This window comes from Scomber scombrus, chromosome 16 (assembly GCF_963691925.1).
Source record: "Scomber scombrus chromosome 16, fScoSco1.1, whole genome shotgun sequence".
Classification (NCBI taxonomy): domain Eukaryota; kingdom Metazoa; phylum Chordata; class Actinopteri; order Scombriformes; family Scombridae; genus Scomber; species Scomber scombrus.
The window spans coordinates 9,799,245-9,816,343 of NC_084985.1; the positions used below are offsets into that span (position 1 = coordinate 9,799,245).

Genomic DNA, 17,099 nt, shown 5'->3' on the forward strand with positions numbered 1-17,099 from the left:
ATAATAGCTTATACTCTGGTCTCCTACCATACACAACCACTAATAAGATTTTTGTTGGGCAGTAATCACTTACGCCTCGGTTTGCCAGTGCGGTCTAATACAAGACATATGTATCAAGCTGTGCAAACAATGAAGCATATGCAGGCGAAAATCTGTCTCCAAGTCTTCTAACCGCTAAAATAAGCATTTATTATCTCAAATTGGTTCGCAATAATATCGCTGTTCAACTCGAGGAAGCTGTGAGGTTACAGTGTGGTAACTATGACACATTGGGAAGCTCCAGGAGCTGCTCCGCTTGGAGAGACACTGGCTTCACTGCCAGGAAAACGTAGCCTACCTGATTCTTTTGTCAGAGGGCGTTCACCGTGGTCATTTATATGCAAATAGACAAACATAGCTATCTCCTTTGTATCAATCTACCTTTTTTTTTTTTTTTTTTAACAGACTCGCAAATAAACAAACATTCTGCCCGCTCGTCATGCTCCTCCGTTGCTGTGTTTCTGCTGGCAGGGTGCCTTTGTTTTGCTCTGACGGGCAGCTCAGGGGTGGGGACACATTATGTAATCTGTGGCGTGTGCCTGGGTTATAGAGAGAGAGAAAGAGAGAGCGATGGTGAAGGGTGTGACTATAGTAACACACACACACATACACACACATACACACACAGAGGATGACACAATCCACTGACCTCTTCCATGGCCCGCTCATGTTCACCCCTCCTCTGAGTATTCCCAGCATTGCATTACTGTGATTTTGAGAACCACAGAAGAACATCCTCTTTCACCCTCCATTAACGTCCGTGCAATCGAGGACCAAATTGTTACTGCTGGTCCTCGAGGACTCTTAATGTCATGTGTGGGGCGCTGAAGCCACAGTAAGGTTTATTTTTACAACCATTTTCCGTGGTCATGGGAGGCAGAAACATGCTAAAGTCCTGCTGTGCTCATTAGTTTCCTCTGTGCTTAATGTGAGTGTGCTTGCATGCACACTTGTACTTATAGATGCTGAAGGCTAATCATTATTGTGTCTTACTGATTTTCGTGGTAAAATACAACCCTTTTTTTTGTTGCACAGACCGACTGAAACTGCAAGAACACATTTTCTTCCAGCAAGCACAGCTCAGAATGTGTTTTAATTAACAGCTAAATGTGAGAGAATATTAAAAAAAAGCAGCTGATTTTGCATCAGATTTTCCTAATAAGGAAAGCAAATATTTTTATAAGCTGGTTTTCAGCTGTAGTTTTGCATTATTGATTTTTTATAAATCCAATTTTCACCTGTTGCTTAAAGTTTAAATTCGATAAAAAATTATTCAATAATAAAATGTGGAAGTGACCCAGCAGGAGTGGAAGAAAAAAGGCTTTATCGTTTCTTTCTCACTTTATACCACTCTGTGTAACCTGTTCACGCCACGTTGATCCAGCTTATATCATTAATATTGATTTACAGCAACAAACAGTCAGCACTGTGTCACCTCCTACTCGTCCATATGGCTCGTACAGAAACATGTTCTTCACCTGCCTTTTAAAAAGTCTGTCTGGAATGAATTTGTCTTCCCCCCGAAGGGTGTAAACAGCATTTAAATATGTAAATTGATCTGTGGGTTAGCGCTAGCTCAGTGATAATGAGAAAGCGAGTCCCACTTTATTGACTCGCTTGAAAGCGTAACCTTTTATTTCACACAGGGTCGCACTTTTGTTTTCTATAAGTGGGTGTGCTGGTATGGGGTTTTTTTTTTTCATGCTCACACAGGCCCCTTCATGATTACAGTAGTTTCCATATTAGAGTAATGTACGCTCTCTCGGCTATGGGAGAATATCTGTTTTTCATTTGAGAGACCTTCGTCCTGCTAAAGCCATGTGGGAAGCATCCCTAGTAGTTACATGTAATTACATCACATTAGTTACAATCTGCACTTTGGAATATCTGAATATGCTGAATATGGTCTCTTCTTGTGTTACAGATAAAATCGAAGAAGCACAGAAAGAGCTTAAAGACCCCAAAAGCTCACAGAAAGGTAAGATTTTTATTTTTTTCTCTCTCTCTCAACACTTTGGATTAAAAGTAATGAGTTACATTTATTTTAAAGAAGGGATGAATTGAATGTCTCCTCTTTTATTTGGAAGTAATTTTGTTAGAAAGTTTCTGTTTTCTTATTCAACATGCGGTAGCTTAAAAGGAATAAAATGAATGTTGTAACCTAAGATAGGGTTTTCACTAAAGGCATAAAATGTAATTCAGTAGTCTGGGTTGTAAAGGCTTTATGCACAATCATAATAATTTATGATAGGGTGTGTTTATCGTGGCAGTGTTATCAGAATTAGCTGTAATTTATCCTTTAAGGAATGCTGTACTTGTTAGTAAAAAAGTAAAAATACTTTCTGGTTTCCACTTGTTACAGCAGCAGATCCAGTTGCTGCGCAGCATCTGGTTTTTTGCGGCACTTAATGTTTCTGCTTCAGTAAAACTATTTGCAATATATTGTTTTATTTGGTTTCCACATTCCTTAGAGAATAATTTACAGCGGTGACCTGACACAACGATAGCTTTAAACCCACATTTCAGTTTCTCTGACACACTAAAATGTGACGTTAATGGTTACATGGCAGTTAAATACTAAAGTCTGCCTCGGAGAAAGAAATGATTATCCAGGAAATGTTTCATAATTTGAAAAAAACATCTTAATATCTAGAGTGCATACATTAGGTAATATTCCATTACTGTAGTGTTACTGCCGTGCATCGCAGTAACACCACACCAGTAATGGCAGTATTATGTAACCGCAGCTATGGTGTCTGTTTAAGCTGTGCCTAAGAATTAACCAGCTGAGCAAACCTTAACACTGCAGCACTGTCATTTAAAAAAAACAACCACCCAGCATATTTGCAGGACGTGCAAGCTTTGATTGAATCATCCACTGTAAATGAGATTGGGTGGAGACGCTAAATAGAAAAGGTATGAATAAGAATATCTTAGTCCCCCTCTCACAGTACAGCAGATACTGATGGCCCTGCTTGCCAGTCAAAGGTTAATCCCCATGACAGCCCTCTTTAAAAAGAAGTTAAATTTGTCAGTAGCTCCTTCACACTGGATCACTAAGACATGGTCTTTATTTTACATTAAAAATAATTAGCTTAAGAAATTCATGGAAAAAGCTTAACCACTATTTGAAAGAATTTGTTCATTGGATGATTTTGAATTTTTTTTTATTCTTATACAAAAATAGCCTTAACAGCTTTTTCTAACAATAAACATTATAGCCGAGGACTGACACTGACATGATGTTTGTTTATGAAGTACTTTTTTATGATGGAAAACTTGAAGTCATGGAATCTCTTTTGCAGTCTGAGAACTAATCCTTTTCCCATGTTTCTTAGCAGTCGATATAAATGTGTTTCTTTGTAAGGCATCGTTCAGACCAGGGTTATTTTAGAAAAATCATAGGGTTTACTTTGAGAGCATTTCACATTCGTTTTGTGCTGCCTTAAAGGCTCTCTGGTTGCATGTTTGTGTGGAGAATGGATTAACTTATGTAAAGACAAGGCGTTCCTCAATCTAATTATGCCAGAGGGCCTAAAGGAACCCTGACCTCATCTTGGGAAATACCTACTCAAGCCAGGAAACAGTGACAGGGCATTGCTAAACCATTGCATCATGTCCTTAAAAACACCTGCTTGAGTCACTTACAGGGCCAACATGAGAAATTATGGGATACCATGGTATGGGTGCGCCCTTTTAAAACAGTGTTGCTTTATTAATGGTGCTGCCTTAGATCGGTTCTTCTTTGTTTAGTTTTTTCTGTTGTTTTTTTTATGTAGGTCTACGTAGGTTTTTGAAAAGCAAGGAAAGGAAGGAATGATTGTTTAGTTAAGTAATAAAGTGTGGGCCTCTTCAGCATTAGTCACACAGCAAATAAATAAAAGTAAGGATGACGTGACTGAGTTATTGAATATATCACACTTCAACAAAAACTGATCAAATCAACGACAACACAGAAGAAAGATTAAATATATTTAATGTGGAAGGCTATGCTTTAGTTATGCTGTAGAGCATTATATGTTGTTATATAACAGCTGTGAATGCCATAAATTATGTCATTGTGTTGCGCTATAATTAAACTGTTGTAATCATACATGTATTCTACATGTATATAATTAATGGTTTTAAGAATGACTGTACGACTCTGCAAACTATTGGAACGAGAATATTTTTGTAGTTTAAGTCTGAAAATAGTGTTAAGTGGTGTAGCTTATGTAAAAAATAATATTAAACCTAAAGTTTTACAGGAGGGGAGTAGTAACATAAAGTTAAAGTAATAATAGGGTAATACATAATATAGTTATTGAAACAGTAGTACTTGCTGTTTTCTTTTTGGGTTTAACAAAGAAACAAAATGACAAACATATCATGTCATGTATATGAACCAAAACCCCTTTTTTTTCCATTTTGTCCGATGTTTGCCGAAGGAGGTTTTAAAGCAAATGTGACAAAAAATGTTTACAAGTACAGTAATTAGACTTGATAATTTGCTGTACAATCCATTTATGCTTATCACTGGATGCTAAATATTTGAGATAAAATCATATGTTTGTTGATCATTAGGGGCTGTGGAAGTAATGTATTAGAAATGATGTGCCACAGCTTTGAGTATTGGTGGACTTTTGGACACCTTGAAATAGTCTCTATTTTTAAACCAAATGACCAAATGTTTAAAAATTCTGATTCATAAATGTAATATAACATGGTACATTTATTAACTGCAGTCTATTTTTTTTTTTTATTCAAGTGTGTTAAGTTTCCTAAGCCAATAAGAAAACCAATTCAGCACAGAAAATATAATTTATTTTCTCAGTGGAGAATTGTGCCTAATCTGCCCATATGGTACAGTGGTGAAAAATGTTTAGAAAAAGATGGTGTTCTTGTGCCAACTCTGCTTTTGTGTGTTTCTCATTGTTGTTTCTTTGTATACAGGGATATCTGAAAGCAGTCGAAGAAATGCAGATAACATAAAAGGCCTGAAGAGGAAAAAGGTTGTTGCAGAGAATCAACTGAAGAAAATTCCTAAATCTCCAGTGAAGAAGCCCCTGCAGGTGAAAACATCTGAAACTGCTCTCCACGGATCATCGTCCAAGGAAACTACAACTTCTTGCTCCTCCTCCTCAAACAGCCCATCTCACAATCCTTCAGCATCAACCAGTGAGAAAAGAGACCAACAGTATGACCAATCAGATGCACCATCCCCTGACAAAGGGGCATCTTCTACTGACCATGAAAGGGTGAACCAGGAGGAAACGTCTTCTAGGCCACCATCTCATGAGCCCGCAGATGGTGAGGAGGGATCTTTGATAACAGCTGAAGTGTCTCAGCACAAAGACAGAAAGAGCAAAGACCCCAGCTTTGAGGCAGATCCTTACCACACCAGTGCTCCACTTGATGTCCTACTTAAGGCCATGGAGCCTGACTTTAGTACACTGGCTGAGAGGAAAAACTCTTTGCACATCACAGCCATTCGAAAACCAGTTTCCACCCTTGATGCGCAATCCAGTAGTGAATTAACAACAATGCCAGCAGCCAATGTTGGTCTCCAAACCCAACCTTCCCATATGCAGACTTATTATATTGACAAACAAGGCAACTTCATTGGCATTGCAGCACCACTACAGGGAAATGTGCAGACATCTACACAGGGTACCCCTTTGCAGTCATCTTCACATGCCACACCACATTTTATGCCTGTTGCTTCAAATCCAGAAAAGCCTAGCTTGCACATGAGCTTTAATACTGGACCATCCGCTATAACTCATGCACCTGTTCCCTCAGGCTCCAATGCTTTGCCACAAAGCCAACCACCAGTAGTGCACACATGCCAGTCCCTCTCAGCAAGTGTTCCTAGTACCATTCAGGTCCCAGTTACACCTGGAAGCAACCAAGTTCAGATGACGACAGTAATGAACTTTGCTGCAGAACAGGTCTCAAAGGACCAAAAACCTAAGAAGCCAGGAAAGTACGTTTGTGAATACTGCAACCGGGCATGTGCGAAACCCAGTGTGCTGCTCAAACACATCAGGTCTCACACAGGAGAAAGACCGTACCCCTGTGTTACTTGTGGCTTCTCATTCAAAACCAAGAGTAACTTGTACAAGCACAAAAAATCACATGCTCATGCTATAAAACTGGGCCTCATTGCACGCTCTGAATCTGGAGGTGGATCACTATCGCAAGAGTCTGACAAAGCTGTCGGAACACATTCAGAGGCAGAGGAAAGCGGGGACAGTGATGAGGAAGGTAGCACTGCAGACTTGGACCCTGACTCATCACAGAGCAGTGTGGCAGCTTTATCGGAACACAGTTTACACAGCGTAGGTACAACTCAAGCAAGCCACGGGGAAGTGGAGTCATCAGCTGTGTTTGATGCAATGAAACCAGCACTTGGACAGAGGGCTCATGAGCCCAAAGTGACAGCTGCACTTCCAAAAGTTGTTGTATACCCAGTTAACGTCTCCCCTCTGAGGGCAGATAGTCCGAGAGTTACATGCGCAGCACCCGAGCAAGCCGCAGCACAACGGCAACGAGAGTTCCAGACTGCCAATCTGAGATCAAACATCACAGTCCTATCATCTCTGAAAGAGGTGGATGGTACAAATCACTCATTAGATACAGTGAGTGAAGATGAGGACCAACAGTGCAAGTCTCCACTGTTAGGTGGACATGCTCAGCTTCAGAGGCAACAAGCAACAGACTTTTCTCAACAGCAACAGACTAAGTGCCTACTTAGTCCCCGCAGTTTGGGAAGCACAGATTCTGGCTACTTCTCACGTTCTGAAAGTGCTGACCAGGCCATGAGTCCACCTAGCCCATTTGTAAAGATAACTCCTCCAGGAGAAATTGACATAGCCAAGAATAGTCTTCCCATTGTCCCTCCTGTGGTTGCTGCAGTAATGCATGTAGCAGCTGAGCAAAAGCCGCGGGCCACAGAAGGACAGATGCGTCCACCATTAGAAGCAAAAACACTCTCTCTGGAAGAACGAATTTCAAAGTTGATATCAGATAATGAGGCAGTGGTTGACAACAAGCAGCTGGACAGTGTAAAACCAAGGAGAACATCTCTCTCAAGGAGAGGTAGCATAGACTCCCCAAAATCATACATATTTAAAGACTCTTTTCAGTTTGATCTTAAACCGATGGGAAGACGGTCAAGTTCCAGCTCAGACATCCCCAAATCCCCATTCACCCCCACAGATAAATCAAAGCCAGTATTTCTTCTCTCGGTACCCTCTCAGTACCCGCCAATGGACTGTTTGCCAATAACAAGGAGTAACTCTATGCCTACTACACCAGGACATTCTGCTCTTCCCCTCAATGTTGCCCCTCTCCCCCATCCTTTGCGAATTTGTCAGTCATTTGATGACAAAATTAGTTCATTGAATGATGATGTATTTTCATCAGCCCCATCAACCCCAAATCCAGCAATACATTCTCGTACCTTAGTCAGACAAGCAGCAGTGGAGGACTTCTCCACGACTGACGGGCATGGCCTCCCTTCTGTTCGCTCTATGGATGAAGGCTATCATGGTCTAAACAATTCCACAGAACTAATGCAAAGAAGCAGATCTTTTGAGTACAACCAGGAGAGAAACAGAAAGCCTCAGCAGAATAAAGGCACAATGTATGAGTGTGAAACTTGTCGTAACCGGTACAGAAAGTTAGAGAATTTTGAAACTCACAAGAAATTTTACTGCTCTGAGCTCCATGGTCCAAAAAACAAGCCAACTGCTGTTAAAGAAACGGATCAAGATGTTTTTCATGTCAACATACAACAGCCTCTTGTCCCTAGATCAACTAGTGGTCCAGGAATACTTGATCAACAGACATCAATAAGGAAGAGACGGAAAATGAAAAGTGTTGGAGATGAGGATGATCAATCTCCAACTGATACGATTCCACCTTGTTCAGTTAGTTTTGATTCATGTCAACTACCAACAGCTATGGCAAATCGGACTTTTTCTCAGCATGCTGTAATACCTGACATCCAGCCCAAAAACAACCAGTCAAAGCTAACGCAAATTCAGCTCATAGCAAGAGGTATGAATACTTCAGATTCAAGACTGTCACCAATACGAGAAACCCAAATCAGCACCTCCACTAAAGGAGAGATGCAAAGGCAAGGCAGTGGTACTTCGGTCATTAGACACACCAACTCTCTCAGCAGACCCAATTCCTTTGAGACTGAATCTATTGACAGGGCCTCTCCTGTTGATAGTATGGAAAAGGAACCCTTAAACAAGCCCAACACAGATGCAATAGTAAATGTTTCAGTAGACAGCTACCATGAAAAAATGTCTAAACCCAAGGGTGTTGACTTTGGAAAACAAAGGATGGAACAATGCACTGATGGTACAGTAGCAGCAGTTAGTGAAAACTCTACTCCTGTCCATCAGTCTCGTCTGGTTCGTCAAAACAACATCCAGGTTCCTGAGATTCTGGTCACAGAGGAGCCTGACAGAGAACATGAAACACAGACTTCTGAGCCTGCAGATAAGCCTACAGATCAATTCAACTGGCCTCAGAGAAGTGAGAGTTTATCAAAGTTACCAGCAGAGAAACTTCCGCCTAAAAAGAAAAGAATTCGTCTGGCTCAAATGGACCACTCCTCAGGTGAATCCAGTTTTGAGTCCAGTCTCTCAAGAAGCCTCAGCAGGGACAGTAGTCTATCTCGCTGTTCGAGCATTTCAGCCTCTTTTGACAGAGATGAACAATCTAGGTCAGAGAGTCCATCTAGAGGGGAGTGTGTCAGCAAAATCCCAGATCCTCAAGGTCTGCCACCAGTCTTCAACACCCTTGGGGTGCCTGGAATTATGAGGCGTGCTGCATCTGAACAGATTACTTGCACTCAACCATCTGTGGAGATTTCATGTGACTATCGTAGCAAGTCCTTTGACTGTGGCAATGTATCTCCCAGCAGATCTATGTCACCTGTTGGCCAGCCAAAAAGTGGACATATATCACAAGTCTCCCAGGTGCCCCTTATTGAAAGGAGGCGGGGGCCATTAGTCCGTCAAATGTCTTTAAAGATAGGCCCAGAGAGTCAGCAACCTGTTCGAAAACCTCTAGATAAAGCTCCCATTACAAATGTTAGCTCTTTAACACAGAATAGATCCCAGCAAATTCATATTGCCAATAGGCGCAACATGGCTCAACCTTTTATCCTACAGTCTGGAGATACACCTTTGCAAACAAATGAGCAAATGGTACAAAGTATTCATTTGGGCAGCCCAACTCAGCAGCCCCAAGTCCATGGCCTTCCACACCCTTGGCATCAAACATCAAGGGTTCAAATTTGCCAAAAGTTACAACAGCCTCTGAGCCAGATCTTAGTTTGTCGTGACAATGTCCAGAACAAGCCAGCTGACTCTGAAGAGAATAAATGTTTTGTGCCCAAATACCAATTGCAGTGTCCTGCCTTGAAAGCAAGCCAAACATTTTCATTCTCCAGCACACAAGGAACGCACATAGCCTTGCCAGTTTTAACAATACCTATTGCCAATCCAATTTTGAGCATTTCAAAATCATCAGATGTACTCCAAAATGTATATGTTGCTCAACCCAATCAACGGATATCTGAGATTAAGACCAAGACTGTAGTTTTGCCAGTTGAGCAGCAAAGGGACCCATTCAATCAAACCCAAGCAGGTGCTATAACATTGCCACAGATCCTGATCACTCATGAGCAGATGCACCCTGCTTCCTCTGTGTCCAATAAAAATAGCCTCTCATCCACTCATAGTGTAGATAGTGATGCCCATGCTGTACCAGCTGTTAAGAAGGATAGGACTCAAACTCCAATTGTTAGCAGTCATAACCATACTGGAGAACGAGCACCTTCTCTTGGGTCTTTACATTGCACACAGAAACTGACATCAGTAACACTCTGCCCACAGCATGAACCCACTGCTTCAAGTAAAAGAATGCTGTCACCTGCCAACAGCTTGGACATCTACATGGAAAAGCACCAAAAACGAGCTAAGGATGAGCATGGCGTGGCCTGTCTTACTGATGGCAGATCAGTCAATTATCTTAACTCCAAGATGTCAGAGGTGACTCGACAGCGGAAGCTAACACTTGTCAGACAGGTTTGCACAACTGAACCAGTGGACAGTCCCATTGAAACTGAGGCCCCACCTTTGCCCCAGGTTAAAACAGATAGAGAGAAGGACTCGGAGGCTCTTGATGACGTTAAGCCAATGTCCCCTGACAGTACTGGGCTGGAAAAAGAAACAAGCACTGTTATTCCTGAGGAGGCTGGCCCTTCCCTAAATACTGCACCTAGAGGCCAGGTCACCTCCATGCCAGCTAATACCAAGCCTCAAGAGAAAGCTGAAGAACAGAGGTGGACTCCTGCCAAATCTCCTATTAGGCCTTCCAGCTTCCATGGTGGTCAGGTGAAACTGACCACATCTGTTTCTGTGGTTAACACAAAAGACAGCCATCGCCTGTCTTTCCCCAGCCTGAAGACTGCCACCACTTTCACATGGTGTTTCCTGATGAAGAGGAAACCTCTTCATGTGCCACAGACTGATCTGAAGACTTCAGCGTATGCTTCCTGGACAGTCAGCCCAAACAACCCTAACCCACTTGGGTTGCCCACCAAGGTGGTCATGTCTTTGTTTGACTCCAAGCAGAGCTCCAAGAAAATACACTACACCTCGGCCATAAGAACTTGTGGAAAATCTGATAACTTGTCTTACACAGGCAAGCTAAAAGACATCATGCCAAGGGTAAGAACTATTTTCCTGCAAAGTTTAGACAATCTTTATGTTTCTTGTATATTACTGCCTTGTTTTTTTTAATCATATCAATAAATACATCAATTACTTCTCTCTACAGCTGCCAATAACCCAGAAGTCTGTATCAGTTGAAACCAGAAGTAAAGTGCAACCAGAAACTCAGGCCAGCATTGAGTCAGACAAGGACTTGGCATCTAAGACGGAGCCACGGCGGGTCAAAATATTTGATGGCGGGTATGATTCGACAAAATTTATTAAATTGATAAATTATTTTATTTAATATCAAAAATGATGTGCTTGTTTTCCATGTTATGTTTACCTCATGCCTGCAATCCAACAGATACAAATCTAATGAAGAGTATGTTTATGTACGTGGACGTGGGCGTGGTAAATACATCTGTGAGGAATGTGGGATCCGCTGTAAGAAGCCCAGCATGCTGCGCAAACATATTCGCACCCACTCTGACGTCCGGCCATACCACTGTGTCCACTGCAACTTCTCCTTCAAGACAAAAGGTTAGAGCTCAGTGATTGGTCAGTGTTTAAAGCTGTAAATCTAAAGCCACAACTTTTTTAATGGGTACATATTTAAAGATATAATAGAGATGTTTTTTGCCAATGCAGTATTTTCCTATCAACCTTTGATTAAAATTCCAAGTTTGAAGTTAGTTTTTCCCTTCTTGCAGTGCATAAACACATGTCAGTACTTTCACACTAATCAACTGTCTAGAAAATAATTTGAAATTATATATTTAACTGTATGTGGTTCTAAATGACTGAATACATTCATCATGATGAATACAGTACCACAAATCTTAACTGAAAAATGTTCACAGTGACTGCACATGTCACTTACATCTGATAATACTTTTCTTTTTCACCACAATTTACATCTCAGACTAAATATTTTTTAACAGATTTGAACTCCTACATTCACTTTTTACTGTTAAGAGCTCTGAAATTAAAGATGTGGTTTCACCATCTCTTAAACCAAGACAGTATGATTCACCATTCTTTATCGAACTTGCCTACCCACGCGACACTGCAGAACAGTACTTGGTGTCAGAGCAACCCACGTTCATTTAAAAATGTCTTTATCAGTTACTCACCCTTTACATACAGCTTGCCCATAGACCGTATTCTCTTACATAAACTCCTTCTGTGCTATTGTTCAAGCTCTACCCACCCAAAGACCTTTCTGCTTCTCTTCTTGCAGGAAATCTGACCAAGCACATGAAATCCAAGGCCCACAGTAAAAAATGCATGGAAATGGGGGTGCCTGAGGGTCTCATTGAGGATCAGGATGCAGAGGACTCTGGTACAGTGTTTCACTTGCTTACCGTTAGCCTAGAGGGAAATATAGTAAAATGATTGCTTGAAGCCATAGTTTATTAAACAAAATAGATATAAATTTGTATACGTGACTTAAAACAAATGTCTTCTTTACCCCATTTGCTTTGATTTCAAACAACAGGATTGCCCTTCTTTAAATAGTTCGTTGATGGCATGAGATGTAAAACACAGATTGTCCCTGCTTGTGCTCTGTTGCTATGTCGATCAATAGCTTTGCCATGGTCTAATTAGAAATTCTAAATGCAGCTTCTTCCTCTGTTAACTCAAAGCGCATGTGGGCGGCATGCACAGCGTTTAGAAAGAGGAAATTGCTGCGTCTAATTTTAGAAAAAAAAAAGAGAGAGAGAAGCTGCCTGAAAGCATTCTATGGTCCCAGTCTCTGAGAGCATATTTGTTTTTCCTCCTCTGCCTGTGATGGAGCTCAGGGGCGTGTGGTGGTCTGGGGTGTAAAACACTAGTGCTGCAGCAGCACAAAACATCAATTTTATTCTTAGTGGTGGATTTTCTCACTGTATGATAGAAACCTAGATGATAATAGCAGAATTTTAATGAATGAAAGTGAAAGAAATGCTTCTGAAGGCTGTTTTTTCCCCCATACTAGCTGTGATGACTCATATGTTCTGCAGAATACCGAGAATAGACACTCCCCTTACTTACAGTATTCTCTCATCTGCAGGAGACCGCAGTCAGGTGAGCAGCGCTGACCGTCAAGATTCAGATGGTGATGACTCCGACGGCCCTGATGATGAAGAGAATGACGATGAGGAAGAGGAGGACAGCCAAGCAGAGTCTGGCCTGTCTACCAACCCTTCTGTCTCTGCCAGCCCGCAGCATATTCCTTCCAGAGAGGCTGAGATCCCTCCTAGTGCCCTCCTCGCCCAGATGTCCATCAGCTCAGTTTCCTTCCCTCTGTCCCAGCCTCCAGCTCCTGAATCCCACACATCAGACTCAGAATCTGTACCCATGATGAGCCCCGTGTCCCTGAGCAAGCAGATATCCATCTCTGGGTGCTGCACCAGCTCAATGCCCCTCCCTTACTCTCCTCCACCTGTTGCCACCACATCAGACTCCTACATCTCAGACACAGAGTCAGTGCACATGATGAGCCCAGTGTCACCATGCAGGCAGATGTCCATCGACTACCCTGACTTTGATGTGCCCCCTAGTCCCCCAGTGCCAGGCAAGGGCTCCAAGCTTGGCCAGGTGAGACCCATGTATTCTCATTGTGTGTCTCTCCATCACCCACTACCTGCCTCCCTTCTTTCTTATCCATACCCTTACTTTGAATCCTGCATGCGAGGCACTTCCACAAAGCTCCTGTGAATGCTCTAAAAAACAAAACACAAAAGGTGAATAGTTTTATTATAATAAGTTTGATTAGGCTTGGTGGATCCAAATACTATTACATCATATCCTCTCAAATCTTCTAGGATTGTGCCACAAGTAAGTCAAGAAGTAAAACTGAATATTTATTTTTTTCTCTCTTTTTCACAGGACACCATCAGGACACACGCCCCTCACTCTGTGCCAACCAGTGAATCGAGCATACCAGTCGACCGGAGCACTCAGACGTCCTCCTATGCTTCTCATGGTCCTGTGCACTTACCCCCACACGGTCTATGTCAAACACTAGGAGCAGAGACACAGACCCACCTGTTCAGTCACCTGCCTCTGCACTCCCAGCAGCCTTCTCGCTCCTCTTACAGCATGGTACCAGTCGGGGGGATCCAGCTGGTGCCCGCTGGCCTGGCAGCTTACTCCACCTTTGTACCAATCCAGGCTGGCCCTGTCCAGCTCACAATCCCGGCAGTGAGCGTCATTCACCGAAACACAAGCCCGTTACCGGCTTCAAACACTCCACCCCAGCCAGAGGGCCTACAGAACCAGCCCCTCGTGGTCCAGGAGCCAATCAGTAATGTACTCCCCTGCTTCCCCTTGGGGCAGGTCGCTGGCTTGCAGGCTCAAACGATACAGCCAGTGGGTCTGGAGGCACTCAACCTCATGGGGCTGACCAACACAGGCCTGGCACCCACCCAGTTGCTATCCCAGCATGGGCTGACACTTAATGCCACCTTGGGCCTGCAGGTTTTAGCTGCCAACCCCACCTCTCAAAGCAGCACTGGCCCCCAGACACATGTCCCAGGCCTGCAGATAGTTAACATCGCCCTGCCTGCCATCATTCCTTCTCTAAGCCCTCTGTCTGCACTAAGTCCCCTCCATGGGTCCTGTGAGAGGCAGGGCAGCCCAGACGCTCTGGCGGCGCAGCCATCTCAAATTGAACATCTTTCACGGAGTTGCATGGCCGCTTCACCGCCGGCCGCTTTGATTGTCAACAGCCCTCCAGAACTGACCTCAGGCAGCAGGCCAATCTCTGGAGGTGCAGAAGAGCTCATACAGACTTTGGAGAGGGTTGAAAGAAAGAAATCCCTGCAGCAGCACCCATCACCAGCTCCGCAGAGACGAGCAGACAGTGTTAAGGATTCACCAGTTGAGGGAGCTAGTGATCCTGCACCTCCAAGACCAGCGCCAGTGTCCAGCTGGCAGAAGGCAATTGATGACTATAATGAGGTATCCAGTGATGATGAAGACAGACTGGTCATTGCCACCTGAAAACCTCCTGCCCCCAAGTTGGAAAAGCTCTTCTTTGTTCTCTTTTTGTAATTCTTGTCACTTTGTAAGACTGAAAACACTTCTTCAGGGGTTTGTTTCTTTGCAAATCACCTTTCAAAAGCACAGATGCTGACATTCATATTGTACGTGCAATCATATGACAATTATAATGATGACCAATCATTTTATTTTTACTTTTTTTGTCAGCTCCAACAATTTATTTTGTACATGTTGTATAGACAATTGTGCCTTTATGGAGTTTCTTGTTTAGGAACCTGTATATAATTCCTTATAAATTCAGTAGTTGCTTGTGTTTATTTCAAAAAAACTAAAAGTAAAGAGAGGCATAAAGATGGAGGAAATCAATTTATTTTGGAGGATTTGTCATTCGTAAATTTATGGAAATATAAATGTTGTACTGGTATATGTACATTTCTATGGATTATAGGGCAATGTTTCTGTGTACAGATGTTGTGTTCAACTATTTATTATAATCCATCTAGTGCCCATTATGATTCATAAGTCCATAGGTATGTGCATTATGGTAGCTTTACATTGCTGTATCAATATTCCTAATTGTATCAGTAAAAATTTGTTTACAAAGAAAGTGATGTCATTTTATTTTATTGGTCAAACACTGAAAATATTTAGTACATATTTCAAGATGGATTCTGGATTAGACATCAAATACAGATGACACATATTCATACACACTTCAACATTGAATCATATACAATCTGAGCATTAATTATCTCACTTATAACAAATTAACTGATCAATACAAATAGTTGGAGTCAGTGTTAAAAGTCGGACTGTGGCGTGGATCAAATTCTGTACATTGTTTTTTTAAGTATATATTCATGATCTACTGTTATTGATAATGTCTGATATTTAATATTGTAGTGACCATATTTTCCATATCTTAAAATAAAAGAAATGGAGCTCCAACAATTAATCAATAAGTCAATTGTCAGAAAATGAATATGCAATAATTTTTATTACCAAGAAATCATTTAGTTAACTCACTGGTCCCATCTTCCCAAATGTGAATTTAAAAAAGTCTTCTATGATTTTAAACACAAACTTGTGGTTGACATTTTTCCAGATTTGGTGATACTTTACAGATTCATTGACAAAATAATTGGTAGATTAACTGATCATGAAAATAATTACAGGCTACTGAAAGTCAAATAGAAAAAGGAAGCATGTCACTCTTAAAACACATTTTGAGATAAGTGATATCGATAAAGTAAATACTACATAGAAAGTAGAACTGTCGATGAATAGCTGGCATGTCCACACAACCCGCTCAATGTTAAAAATGTTTACACCCAGCTACCATAATTTGGGTAATCAGCAGCTTTTATAATATACTCTACTCTTGATTGGTTGGAACAAAATCCTGCAGGCACACGGCCCTTTATGGAATAGTTTGGACATGCCTGACCTACAGCATCTGCATGAGGTCCGACCAATCAACCTCAAATCAAGCCTCTTACAGCATGACAGCGAACATTTCAGCAGTAATTCTTAAAATAAATGGCTGGCTCTGTGTCTGCCTCAATAATTGTGACTTTTGTGTGTTATACAAAATCATTTTCCACCACTATAATTATGCACAATACCATTCAGCTTTCAAGCGTTTCTATGGAGCTCAACACAGGGATAAATTGCAATAGTACTACTGTATTTTTTAAATGTCTATGAAGACTAAATAATGTTAACATTTTATACCATACAGTGAAAACAATTACATCTCCTTCAATATCCCACTAATTATAATAGGTGACATGTATTATATCGCAAACATCATTTACATTCAATCCTCCGGGGACAACTTAATGATCCTCTCAACATCACAATGATAACAGTCAATTAAAAATCACCATTTACCAATCAAACGAGTGGCACTTGATATAAATGTATATTTGTTTTATTTTACACCTACGGGTAAAGTCGTGGTGAAGAGCTCTCAGAGGACCAAGACCAAACAACCGCAGCAATCTGGCCTCAATAGGGAGGAAATTTCACTCTCATCTCAAGAGGCTTTACTGTGATAACCTGCTTGTTTCTCATTCAGAAGGTGACTCATCCATCTACAGTATAGACCCCATCGTCCTACCCCCTCCTGCATCAGGACTGACTGAAACCTGTAGGGGAGGCAATAGCAAAGTGAACAGAGACCCCTTGAGGTGAATATCTGCTAGTGCTGAGAAGGATTGATGAAACCCATTGAATCCACAACCCAAGTATAGTCAGAACTAAAGTCTTACACAACACAATATCATCACAGCAGCTGCATGTTCTCACTGGATAAACTCGAGAGTCCAAATTTTTTAACTAAAACATAGC

At 41.7% G+C, this 17,099-nt stretch overlaps 1 protein-coding gene across 1 annotated transcript in view; it reads left to right on the plus strand.

Annotated features, from left to right (window-relative positions):
• Positions 1–15,302, plus strand: part of hivep1 (HIVEP zinc finger 1) — a 54,423-nt gene extending 39,121 nt beyond the window's left edge. The window contains exons 3-9 of the mRNA XM_062435925.1: positions 1,964–2,017; positions 4,972–10,775; positions 10,885–11,018; positions 11,125–11,300; positions 12,001–12,102; positions 12,814–13,340; positions 13,632–15,302. Of these exons, the coding sequence (XP_062291909.1) occupies positions 1,964–2,017; positions 4,972–10,775; positions 10,885–11,018; positions 11,125–11,300; positions 12,001–12,102; positions 12,814–13,340; positions 13,632–14,747 (7,913 nt within the window). The 3' untranslated portion in view covers positions 14,748–15,302. The remainder of the gene's footprint in view (positions 1–1,963; positions 2,018–4,971; positions 10,776–10,884; positions 11,019–11,124; positions 11,301–12,000; positions 12,103–12,813; positions 13,341–13,631) is intronic.
• The last annotated feature ends 1,797 nt before the right edge of the window (positions 15,303–17,099 follow it).